Here is a 12,802-nt window from a genome sequence, read left to right on the forward strand (position 1 = left end):
GGAGGGGAGGAACCAGCACTACATGGTGGAGCACCCTAGAGACAGCGGAGGGGAGGAACAGCACTACATGGTGGAGCACCCTAGAGACAGCGGAGGGGAGGAACTAGCACTACATGGTGGAGCACCCTAGAGACAGCGGAGGAGCGGAACCAGCACTACATGGTAGACCACCCTAGAGACAGCGGAGGGGAGGAACCAGCACTACATGGTGGAGCACCCTAGAGACAGCGGAGGGGAGGAACCAGCACTACATGGTGGAGCACCCTAGAGACAGCGGAGGGGAGGAACAGCACTACATGGTGGAGCACCCTAGAGTCAGCGGAGGGGAGGAACCAGCACTACATGGTGGACCACCTTAGAGACAGCGGAGGGGAGGAAGCAGCGCTACATGGTGGACCACCCTAGAGACAACGGAGGGGAGGAAGCAGCGCTACATGGTGGACCACCCTAGAGACAGCGGAGGGGAGGAACCAGCACTACATGGTAGACCACCCTAGATACAGCGGAAGGGCAGAACCAGCACTACATGGTGGACCACCCTAGAGACAGCGGAGGGGAGGAACCAGCACTACATGGTGGACCACCCTAGAGACAGCGGAGGGGAGGAAGCAGCGCTAAATGGTGGACCACCCAAGAGACAGCGGAGGGGAGGAACCAGCACTACATGGTGGAGCACCCTAGAGACAGCGGAGGGGAGGAACAGCACTACATGGTGGAGCACCCTAGAGACAGCGGAGGGGAGGAACCAGCACTACATGGTGGAGCACCCTAGAGACAGCGGAGGGGAGGAACAGCACTACATGGTGGAGCACCCTAGAGAAAGCGGAGGGGCGGAACCAGTACTACATGGTGGACCACCCTAGAGACAGCGGAGGGGAGGAACCAGCACTACATGGTGGAGCATCCTAGAGAAAGCGGAGGGGAGGAACCAGCACTACATGGTGGAGCACCCTAGAGACAGCGGAGGGGAGGAACAGCACTACATGATGGAGCACCCTAGAGATAGCGGAGGGGAGGAACCAGCACCACATGGTGGACCACCCTAGAGACAGCGGAGGGGAGAAACCAGCACTACATGCTGGACCACCCTAGAGACAGCGGAGGGGCGGAACCAGCACTACATGGTGGAGCATCCTAGAGAAAGCGGAGGGGAGGAACCAGCACTACATGGTGGAGCACCCTAGAGACAGCGGAGGGGAGGAACAGCACTACATGGTGGACCACCCTAGAGACAGCGGAGGGGCGGAACCAGCACTACATGGTGGAGCACCCTAGAGATAGCGGAGGGGAGGAACAGCACTACATGGTGGAGCACCCTAGAGATAGCGGAGGGGAGGAACCACATGGTGGACCACCTTAGAGACAGCGGAGGGGAGGAAGCAGCGCTACATGGTGGACCACCCTAGAGACAACGGAGGGGAGGAAGCAGCGCTACATGGTGGACCACCCTAGAGACAGCGGAGGGGAGGAAGCAGCGCTACATGGTAGACCACCCTAGATACAGCGGAGGGGCAGAACCAGCACTACATGGTGGACCACCCTAGAGACAGCGGAGGGGAGGAACCAGCACTACATGGTGGACCACCCTAGAGACAGCGGAGGGGAGGAACCAGCACTACATGGTGGACCACCCTAGAGACAGCGGAGGGGAGGAAGCAGCGCTACATGGTGGACCACCCTAGAGACAGCGGAGGGGAGGAAGCAGCGCTAAATGGTGGACCACCCAAGAGACAGCGGAGGGGAGGAACCAGCACTACATGGTGGACCACCCTAGAGACAGCGGAGGGGAGGAACCAGCACTACATGGTGGACCACCCTAGATACAATGTAGAAGCGTGAAGATTAGCAGGGTCTGTAAAAAATATGGATAATATTATATATATATATACACACACACACAGGAAATAAAGACCAATACAGGGTGGCAGTAAGATGCCGCTGGACTGACGGCACGAGCAGTGTGTGCAGAGTACAGTGACTTATTGGAGGGAATCTGTCACCAGGTTTTTGCCCTCTAATCTAAGAGCAGTATAATGTAGGGGCAGAGACCCGGATTGCAGCGATGTGTCACTTACTGATCTGCTTAGTGTATTTATGATTAAAATCACTAATTAATCAGAAAGAGATTATCATTACAGGACTACTTGGTGTGCTGCAGGTAGTCCAGCATATTGATGAGCTCTGTATATCTGCTAGATCTGCAGCAGAGGAGACAACAGACAGATCAGTTAGTGACACATTGCTGGAATCAGGGTCTCTACATTGTGCTGCTTTCAGATTGGGAGTAAAAACCTGCTGCCAGATTCCCTTCACCTGTCATTTACAATGAACGTTTATTGGGGTGGATCATGTGGAATAAATGAGGATAAATCAGTCTCCATCCATTAAAGTACAAAGCTGAGAACATTTTATTGTCGGAGTCATGTTATAGTTCATCATGTTCCATTCTCTCTCGGGAAGAAATCCAGCGATTTACAATCACCTCCTGCAAAACAAGAAGCCGACATAAGACCCAACAGAAGAGTTTACAGACACAAAGCAGCCGTACGGCCCCCGAGACCGGAACACAAGAACCCGACAGCAGATTCATCACGGCGGTGCGGTGCATGTCGTCTGTACAGTACAGCTGGCACCCGTCCTGCGTCCTTCACATCATCCAGAGGCAGCGAGGCGGTGCGGTGCATGCCGTCTGTACACTACAGCTGGCACCCGTCCTGCGTGCACAGCTCCTGAGCCCTTCACATCATCCAGCAGAGACAGCGAGGCGGTGCATGTCGTCTGTACAGTACAGCTGGCACCCGTCCTGCGTGCACAGCTCCTAAGCCCGCGTCATGCACCCAGTCCATGATGGATATATGATGAAGCATGAAGGGTTAAAAGCGGCGCCCCACTGGGGAGGTGTAATGTTCGTCCACTTGCCTGCACGCTGAAGCGTCTCATGCCCTCGGGGGAGCTCATCTCCTTCTCCGAGACGCCGGGGGGTTTAATTAAATAACAGATCAGCAGCTCCTGTCAGAGAAGGAGGCGACAGTAAGTAACAGAACCGCGGTCACATCCGCAAACAACAAAATGTTCTGACCCAGGACGTGCGGTCACATCACAGGGGCAGACATTGCATACAGTACATCTCCCAGGGCCCACGGATGTGATAACACCGCTTTAGGCCGTGTTCACACAAGGTGCATTTGCTGAATATTTGCAGCATTTTTCATGAGTTTTAGTCAAATAAAAAGCTGCTTTTTACACAACAAACAAAAATGATAAAATCCCAGCACACAATGACTTTTCCCTGGCTGAATGGAAAACTGCTGCGTTTGTGAAAGGCGCAGCGTGTCAATTCTTTCAGCGCTTATGCAACAGTTTTGCAGCATTTCTTAACCCATAGAAAGCAATGAAAAATTGCAAAAATGACACAAAAACGCTGCCATCAGTCCAACATTTTTGGTGAAAAGAAACCCACAAAACAACAAACAGGTAAAGCAGGATGTAAACTCTTCATTATTATGATTTTAGAAAGTACAAAACATTATGTCTTTCTTATTCTCACATCACCATAACGCTGTCTCCTGACTGTATATTAAGAAGGGAATTTTGTTACTTACCGTAAATTCCTTTTCTTCTAGCTCTTATTGGGAGACCCAGACGATTGGTGTAAAGTACTGCCCTCTGGAGGCCACACAAAGCATTACACTAAAAAGTGCAAGGCCCCTCCCCTTCTGGCTATACCCCCCCGTGACATCACGGGTTCTCCAGTTTTAGTGCCAAAGCAAGAAGGAGGAAAGCCAATAACTGGTTTAAACAAATTAACTCCGAGTAACATCGGAGAACTGAAAAACCGTTCAACATGAACAACATGTGTACCCGCAAACAACAAAAAAATCCCGAAGGACAACAGGGCGGGTGCTGGGTCTCCCAATAAGAGCTAGAAGAAAAGGAATTTACGGTAAGTAACAAAATTCCCTTCTTCTTCAGCGCTCTATTGGGAGACCCAGACGATTGGGACGTCCAAAAGCTGTCCCTGGGTGGGTAAAGAAATACCTCATGTTAGAGCTGCAAAACAGCCCTCCCCTACGGGGGTGTCACTGCCGCCTGCAGGACTCTTCTACCTAAGCTGGCGTCCGCCGAAGCATAGGTATGCACCTGATAATGCTTGGTGAAAGTGTGCAGACTGGACCAGGTAGCTGCCTGGCACACTTGTTGAGCCGAAGCCTGGTGTCGTAATGCCCAGGACGCACCCACGGCTCTGGGTGAGTGGGCTTTTAGCCCTGAAGGAACCGGAAGCCCCGCAGAACGGTAGGCCTCTAGAATTGGTTCTTTGATCCATCGAGCCAGGGTGGCTTTAGAAGCCTGCAACCCCTTGCGCGGACCAGCGACAAGGACAAAAAGTGCATCGGAACGGCGCATGGGCGCCGTGCGGGAAATGTAGATTCTGAGTGCTCTCACCAGATCTAACAAACGTAAGTCCTTTTCATACCGGTGAACCGGATGAGGACAAAAGGAAGGCAAGAATATATCCTGATTAAGATGAAATGAGGATACGACCTTAGGGAGAAACTCCGGAATGGGGCGCAGCACTACCTTGTCCTGGTGGAACACCAGGAAGGGAGCCTTGGATGACAGAGCTGCCAGCTCAGACACTCGCCGAAGCGATGCGATCGCAACGAGAAACGCCAACTTCTGTGACAGGCGAGAAAAGGAAACTTCCTTCAGAGGCTCGAAAGGCGGCTTCTGGAGAGCAACTAGTACCCTGTTGAGATCCCATGGATCTAACGGCCGCTTGTACGGGGGTACGATATGACAGACCCCCTGTAGGAACGTGCGCACCTTAGAAAGACGTGCTAGACGCTTCTGAAAAAACACGGATAGTGCCGAGACTTGCCCCTTAAGGGAGCCGAGCGACAAGCCCTTTTCTAACCCCGATTGCAGGAAGGAAAGAAAAGTAGGCAATGCAAATGGCCAGGGAGACCCTCCCTGAGCCGAGCACCAGGTTAAGAAAATCTTCCACGTTCTGTGGTAGATCTTAGCAGAGGTGGACTTCCTAGCCTGTTTCATGGTGGCAACGACCCCTTGGGATAATCCTGAAGACGCTAGGATCCAGGACTCAATGGCCACACAGTCAGGTTCAGGGCCGCAGAATTCCGATGGAAAAACGGCCCTTGGGACAGTAAGTCTGGCCGGCCTGGTAGTGACCACGGTCGGCCGACCGTGAGATGCCACAGATCCGGGTACCACGATCTCCTCGGCCAGTCTGGGGCGACGAGTATGACGCGGCTGCAATCGGATCTGATTTTTGCGCAGTACTCTGGGCAAGAGTGCCAGAGGTGGAAACACATATGGGAGCCGGAACTGCGACCAATCTTGCACCAAGGCGTCTGCCGCCAGAGCTCTGTGATCGCGCGATCGTGCCATAAATGCCGGGACCTTGTTGTTGTGCCGAGACGCCATTAGGTCGACGTCCGGCACCCCCCAGCGGCGACAGATTTCCTGAAACACGTCCGGGTGAAGGGACCATTCCCCTGCGTCCATACCCTGGCGACTGAGGAAGTCTGCTTCCCAGTTTTCTACGCCCGGGATGTGAACTGCGGATATGGTGGATGCTGTGTCCTCCACCCACATGAGGATTCGCCGGACTTCCTGGAAGGCTTGCCGACTGCGCGTCTCTCCTTGGTGGTTGATGTATGCCACCACTGTGGAGTTGTCCGACTGGATTCGGATCTGCTCTCTTTCTAGCCACTGCTGGAAAGCTAGTAGGGCAAGATACCCTGCCCTGATTTCCAGAACATTGATCTGAAGGGTGGACTCCTGCTGAGTCCACGCCCCCTGAGCCCTGTGGCGGAGACAAACTGCTCCCCACCCTGACAGACTCGCATCTGTCGTGACTACTGCCCAGGATGGGGGTAGGAAGGATCTTCACTGTGACAATGAGGTGAGAATAAGCCACCATTGCAGAGAGTCCTTGGCCGTCTGGGAAAGGGAGACTTTCCTGTCCAGGGAGGTTGACTGCCCGTCCCATTGGCGGAGAATGTCCCATTGAAGTTGGCGCAGATGAAACTGCGCAAAGGGAACTGCCTCCATGGCTGCCACCATCTTCCCTAGGAAGTGCATGAGGCGCCTTAAGGGGTGCGACTGGCCTTGAAGGAGAGACTGCACCTCTGTCTGCAGTGAACGCTGCTTGTTCAGCGGAAGCTTCACTATCGCTGATAGAGTGTGAAACTCCATGCCGAGATACGTTAGTGATTGAGTCGGTGACAGATTTGACCTTGCCAAATTGATGATCCACCCGAAAGTCTGGAGAGTCTCCAGCGTAACATTCAGGCTGCGTTGGCATGCCTCGAGGGAGGGTGCTTTGACGAGTAGATCGTCCAAGTAAGGGATCACCGAGTGTCCCTGAGAGTGCAAGACTGCTACCACTGCTGCCATGACCTTGGTGAACACCCGTGGGGCTGTCGCCAGACCGAATGGCAGAGCTACGAACTGAAGATGGTCGTCTCCTATCACAAAACGTAGAAAACGGTGCTCCGTAGCAATTGGCACGTGGAGATAGGCATCTTTGATGTCTGTTGAGGCAAGGAAGTCTCCTCGAGACATTGAGGTAATGACGGATCGGAGGGATTCCATCCGGAACCGCCTGGCGTGCACATGATTGTTGAGCAGTTTTAGGTCCAGAACAGGACGGAAGGAGCCGTTCTGTTTTGGAGCCACAAAGAGATTGGAGTACAAACCCTCGCCCTCGTTCCTGAGGGGGGACAGGGATCACCACTCCTTCTGCTCTTAGAGCGTCCACCGCCTGCAGCAGGGCATCTGCTCGGTGGGGAGGTGGGGCCGTTCTGAAGAATGGAGACGGAGGACGAGAACAGAACACTGTCCTGTGCACGTGAGCACAATGTCCGTCACCCACCGGTCTGTGACCTGTGGCAGCTAAATGTCGCCAACGGCGGGGGAGTCTGCCATCAACCGCGGATGCGGAGAGAGAGAGAGAGAGCTGAGAGTCATGAGGAGACCGCCTTGGTAGCGGTTCCTCCGGCTGCCTTCCTTGGGCGTGATTGAGCCCGGCCGGAATCTGAGCCCGTCTGAGGTTTTGTAGCCCTTTTGCACGAGGACAATTGGGACCTGCCCGAGCTTGGGAAGGACCGAACCTCGACTGTACTTTTAGGACAGCATGAATAGGGTAAGTCGCAGTGCAGATATTGCGGGGTACGGACGCCTCTGCGGTACAGATGTACATGTGCTCAAGGCCAGCTGCGCAAGAACAGCTGAAAAGGTTAGGTTGCCTATACGGCTGTGAATGCCGGAGCAACCGACACGCCGATAGCCTCCTAGACAGATTTCAACCAGAGTCCATCTGTCTGTGAATGGCATCTTTAAGTGAAGCCCCATCTCCAGTGCAACTATGTCTCTAGACGCAAGCCTGGAGATTGGAGAATCCACCTTTGGACCCTGGGTCCAGCGCTTGACCACGTCAGGGGAAAAGGGATAACGTGTATCTTTAAAAACGTTTGGAGAAAACGCTTATCTGGTAAGCGTGGTGTTTCTGGACTGCTTCTCTGAAGTCAGCGTGGCCAGAAAAATACTCAATATCCGTTTGAGATACTGAAAAGTGACTTCTCCTGCTGTGAAGCTGACTCCTCCGCTGGGGGAGCTGAGGGAGAAAGATCCAACCTTCCATTGATGGACGCTATAGGATCATTCCGTATGGCGTTACCATCCGGTGTATCCGGATTGAGAGCGATGTCAGGATCAAAGTCCTGGAGAGCTGCCTTATCATACAGAGAGTCCTCCTGGGACCCCCCCGTTCCAAATGAGGTTGGTCAGGAAGATTGCCCATGGCCTGTCTGGACTGCAAGTCTCTATCTTATGACAACATATCTGTCGAAAACTGCAACTCCGTCCCTGTCCTTGGACAGGGTTGACAGGTGGTTTCTTTGGCCACGACTAGTAGACCCCGGCAGACGAAGTGCTACAGGGGAGCATGCACACAATGGGACGGTGTCATGAACAGCATCCCATGTAGTAAAAACAGCACTGAAAATCTGTGTTGCTTTTTTGCCGCTGCCGACTAGCCATCTAGAAGTATATAGCCAAGATTGGTGACCGTACAGTGCAATGTATAGCATACAGGCATAAAGTACAAATGACCACTGCAGCACAAGCAATACAAGCAGCATAGAAGCCTGTGCCCTGGCACCCCTGCTCTTCTGCTGCTGTAGACTAGTCATCTAGGGGAATATAGCCCAGAAGAGTGACCATACAGTGCAATGTATAGCATACAAGCACAAGTACAAATGCACACTGCAGCCCATGCAATACAAGCAGCATAGAAGCCTGTGCCCTGGCACCTCTGCTCTTCTGCTGCTGTATACTAGTCATCTAGGGGAATATAGCCCAGAAGAGTGACCATACAGTGCAATGTATAGCATACAAGCACAAGTACAAATGCACACTGCAGCCCATGCAATACAAGCAGCATAGAAGCCTGTGCCCTGGCACCCCTGCTCTTCTGCTGCTGTAGACTAGTCATCTAGGGGAATATAGCCCAGAAGAGTGACCATACAGTGCAATGTATAGCATACAAGCACAAGTACAAATGCACACTGCAGCCCATGCAATACAAGCAGCATAGAAAAAAACCTGTGCCCCAGCACCCTTGGTTTTCTGCTGCTGTAGTCTAGCCATTCCAGGAGAATATAGCTAAGACTAGCGACTGTGCAGTGCAATGTATAGCATACAAGCATAAATACAAATGAACCCTTCAGTACGTGCAATACAAGCAGCCTAGAAAGCCTGTGCCTTAGCACACCTGCTTTCCTGCTGCTGATGTGTCGCTCTCCAAGCGGGCATATAGCGACCTATGCAGTTAAAATACACATGTACACACTGCAGTATATATTGGGGTCAGCACTATGTGTGCCGCTTACCGCCCGCCTATAAGCGGGTGTATGGTCGCCATAGTCCTGCCTGGTTGCCGAAAGTCCGAGCTCGGACTGCAGTAATGGCTGCCGGCGTCTTCCCCAGCTCGTGTGAGGAGGGGCGGGCCGTGGGCGTGCCCCAAGTCAGAGCGGGAATCCGGCGTCCGACAGTGTGCAGTGAGAGGGCTGGAGCATGTAAATAAGGCTCCAGCCCTCGGCGCTGCTGATTGCTCAGCGTCTGTCCCCTTCCCTGAGTGACAGGGAGGGGGCGGGAACGAAGCGGCACTAGGCCGCAGAAGCCGGGGACTGGATTTATAAGCGCCGCCGCCGTAAAAGCGCGGTCGGCGCCCAGTCCCCGGCGAACTACAAGTCCCAGCCGCGCCGCCGCTCCCGGAGCGTCCGGCGCGGTAGTTCCCAATACACAAAGTCACTCAGCAAAGCTGCAGTGACTGTAACCCTTTACTGTCCCCGGCGCACTAGCACACCCAGCAAGTCTGGAGTGTGCTGTGCCTGTGTGTCCGGGGACACAGAGTACCTGTAATGGTGCAGGGCCATGTCCCTGAACGGTACTCCAGCTCCGTATCCAGCAGGTTCAAATGGGTCTGTGGATGGAGCCCGGCGTCAGAGCTTTGAGGCCGGCAGGATCCCACTTCCACAGAGCCCCTCAGGGGGATGTGGAAGGAAAGCAGCATGTGGGCTCCAGCCTCCGTACCAGCAATAGGTACCTCAACCTTACAACACCATCAACGGGTGAGAAGGGAGCATGCTGGGGGCCCTATATGGGCCCTCTTTTCTTCCATCCGAAATAGTCAGCAGCTACTGCTGACTAAAATCTGTGGAGCTATGCGTGGATGTCTGACCTCCTTCGCACAAAGCTTGAAAACTGGAGAACCCGTGATACCACGGGGGGGTATAGCCAGAAGGGGAGGGGCCTTGCACTTTTTAGTGTAGTGCTTTGTGTGGCCTCCGGAGGCAGTAGCTATACCCCAATCGTCTGGGTCTCCCAATAGAGCGCTGAAGAAATACGTGATAATCAAAGCTTGTGAGGAGGTGTTGAATAAACAATGCCCTACTGATGTGTGAAAGTAAACAATGCCCTACCGATGTGAGACAGTAAACAATAGCCTACTGATGTGTGAAAGTAAACAATGCCCTACCGATGTGAGACAGTGAACAATGCCCTACTGATGTGTGACAGTAAACAATAGCCTACCGATGTGTGACAGTAAACAATGCCCTACCGATGTGTGACAGTAAACAATGCCCTGCTGATGTGTGACAGTAAACAATGCCCTACTGATGTGTGAAAGTAAACAATGCCCTACTGATGTGTGAAAGTAAACAATGCCCTACTGATGTGTGAAAGTAAACAATGCCCTACTGATGTGTAACAGTAAACAATACCCTACCGATGTGTGACAGTAAACAATGCCCTGCTGATGTGTGAAGGCAAACAATAGCCTACCGATGTGTGACAGTAAACAATAGCCTACTGATGTGTGACAGTAAACTGCCCTACTGATGTGTGAAAGTAAACAATACCCTACCGATGTGTGACAGTAAACAATGCCCTACCGATGTGTGAAAGTAAACAATAGCCTACCGATGTGTGACAGTAAACAATGCCCTACCGATGTGTGACAATAAACAATGCCCTACCGATGTGTGACAGTAAACAATGCCCTACCGATGTGTGACAGTAAACAATGCCCTGCTGATGTGTGACAGTAAACAATACCCTACCGATGTGTGACAGTAAACAATGCCCTACCGATGTGTGACAGTAAACAATGCCCTACTGATGTGTGAAAGCAAACAGTGCCCTACCGATGTGTGACAGTAAACAATGACCTACTGATGTGTGACAGTAAACAATGCCCTACCGATGTGTGACAGTAAACAATGCCCTACCGATGTGTGACAGTAAACAATGCCCTACCGATGTGTGACAGTAAACAATGCCCTACCGATGTGTGACAGTAAACAATGCCCTACGGATGTGTGACAGTAAACAATGCCCTACCGATGTGTGACAATAAACAATGCCCTACCGATGTGTGACAGTAAACAATGCCCTACTGATGTGTGAAGGCAAACAATAGCCTACCGATGTGTGACAGTAAACAATAGCCTACTGATGCGTGAAAGCAAACAATGCCCTACCATTGTGTGACAGTAAACAATGCCCTACTGATGTGTGACAGTAAACAATGCCCTACCGATGTGTGACAGTAAACAATAGCCTACTGATGCGTGAAAGCAAACAATGCCCTACCATTGTGTGACAGTAAACAATACCCTACCGATGTGTGACAGTAAACAATGCCCTACCGATGTGTGACAGTAAACAATGCCCTACCGATGTGTGAAAGCAAACAATGCCCTACCGATGTGTGACAGTAAACAATGACCTACCGATGTGTGACAGTAAACAATGCCCTACCGATGTGTGACAGTAAACAATGCCCTACCGATGTGTGACAGTAAACAATGCCCTACGGATGTGTGACAGTAAACAATGCCCTACCGATGTGTGACAATAAACAATGCCCTACCGATGTGTGACAGTAAACAATGCCCTACTGATGTGTGAAGGCAAACAATAGCCTACCGATGTGTGACAGTAAACAATAGCCTACTGATGCGTGAAAGCAAACAATGCCCTACCATTGTGTGACAGTAAACAATGCCCTACTGATGTGTGACAGTAAACAATGCCCTACCGATGTGTGACAGTAAACAATAGCCTACTGATGCGTGAAAGCAAACAATGCCCTACCATTGTGTGACAGTAAACAATGCCCTACTGATGTGTGACAGTAAACAATGCCCTACTGATGTGTGACAGTAAACAATGCCCTACTGATGTGTGACAGTAAACAATACCCTACTGATGCGTGTTACAATGCTGTTTTGCGATCGTTGAAGGTCGCTCGTACGTGTCACACGCTGCGATGTCGCTAAGGACGCCGGATGTGCGTCACTAACGACGTGACCCCGACGATACATCATTAGCAATATCGCAGCGTGTAAAGCCCCCTTAAGTGTAAGAAGGGCACAAGTTCTCAGGAGGGTTTAGGTCCGCTGAGGGCCAGGACGAGGCTCTCATAGACTTGTATTGTGACCTCCGGCTCCATGAAACACTGGGGCTGCAGGTCATAAATCTTTGGAGACCAACTGGAGCAGTGTTTGACACAGATGAGGATGCTGGAGGGAGAGTATAAGACCGGGGGGTCCGGGGCTTACATTTACAGCTCCACTCCAGCGCTAAGAAGAACAAAGAATAAACCCCAAAAGCTGGTGGAGAGGAGCATTGATGACATCAGTGCATGAACTGTGTGACGGACGGGGCGACATGGCACCGCAGAAGACTTGCTTTTACCTTAGAGACATTCATGGTGGTCCTGTTGAGGCCAGACAAGGACCTCCAGGTGAGAGGCCGCAGAGGACGACCTTCATAGTTCTCATCCACAAGCTCCACAATCACGGAGTAGCTGGAAGGAGGCGAAAAGAAGGGTCATTCCCAACACCATGCATGAAGATTCAGGACGCAGCCCACTTCAGAGAGTGTGTGGTTCCTGTCTCTGTGGCCGGGGGTCAGGAGGGCTCCTGCTGCTTATTCTGGGGCCGGGGGTCAGGAAGGCTCCTGCTGCTTATTCTGGGGCCGGGGGTCAGGAAGGCTCCTGCTGCTTATTCTGGGGCCGGGGTCAGGAAGGCTCCTGCTGCTTATTCTGGGGCCGGGGTCAGGAAGGCTCCTGCTGCTTATTCTGGGGCCAGACTGTGCCTGGGGGGGCTACGAGGCCGTCACACTGTGCCTGGGGGGGCTACGAGGCCGTCACACTGTGCCTGGGGGGGCTACGAGGCCGTTACACTGTGCCTGGGGGGGCTACGAGGCC

General features: G+C 52.5%; 1 protein-coding gene across 1 annotated transcript in view; it reads right to left on the reverse strand.

The window, feature by feature from the left end:
* Positions 1–2,384: 2,384 nt before the first annotated feature.
* TSEN2 (tRNA splicing endonuclease subunit 2) overlaps positions 2,385–12,802 on the reverse strand; it is a 53,790-nt gene continuing 43,372 nt past the window's right edge. The window contains 3 exon segments of the mRNA XM_075321259.1: positions 2,385–2,485; positions 2,920–3,009; positions 12,289–12,400. Coding sequence (XP_075177374.1) covers positions 2,426–2,485; positions 2,920–3,009; positions 12,289–12,400 — 262 coding nt within the window. The 3' untranslated portion in view covers positions 2,385–2,425.

This window comes from Anomaloglossus baeobatrachus, chromosome 8, assembly GCF_048569485.1.
Source record: "Anomaloglossus baeobatrachus isolate aAnoBae1 chromosome 8, aAnoBae1.hap1, whole genome shotgun sequence".
NCBI lineage: Eukaryota > Metazoa > Chordata > Amphibia > Anura > Aromobatidae > Anomaloglossus > Anomaloglossus baeobatrachus.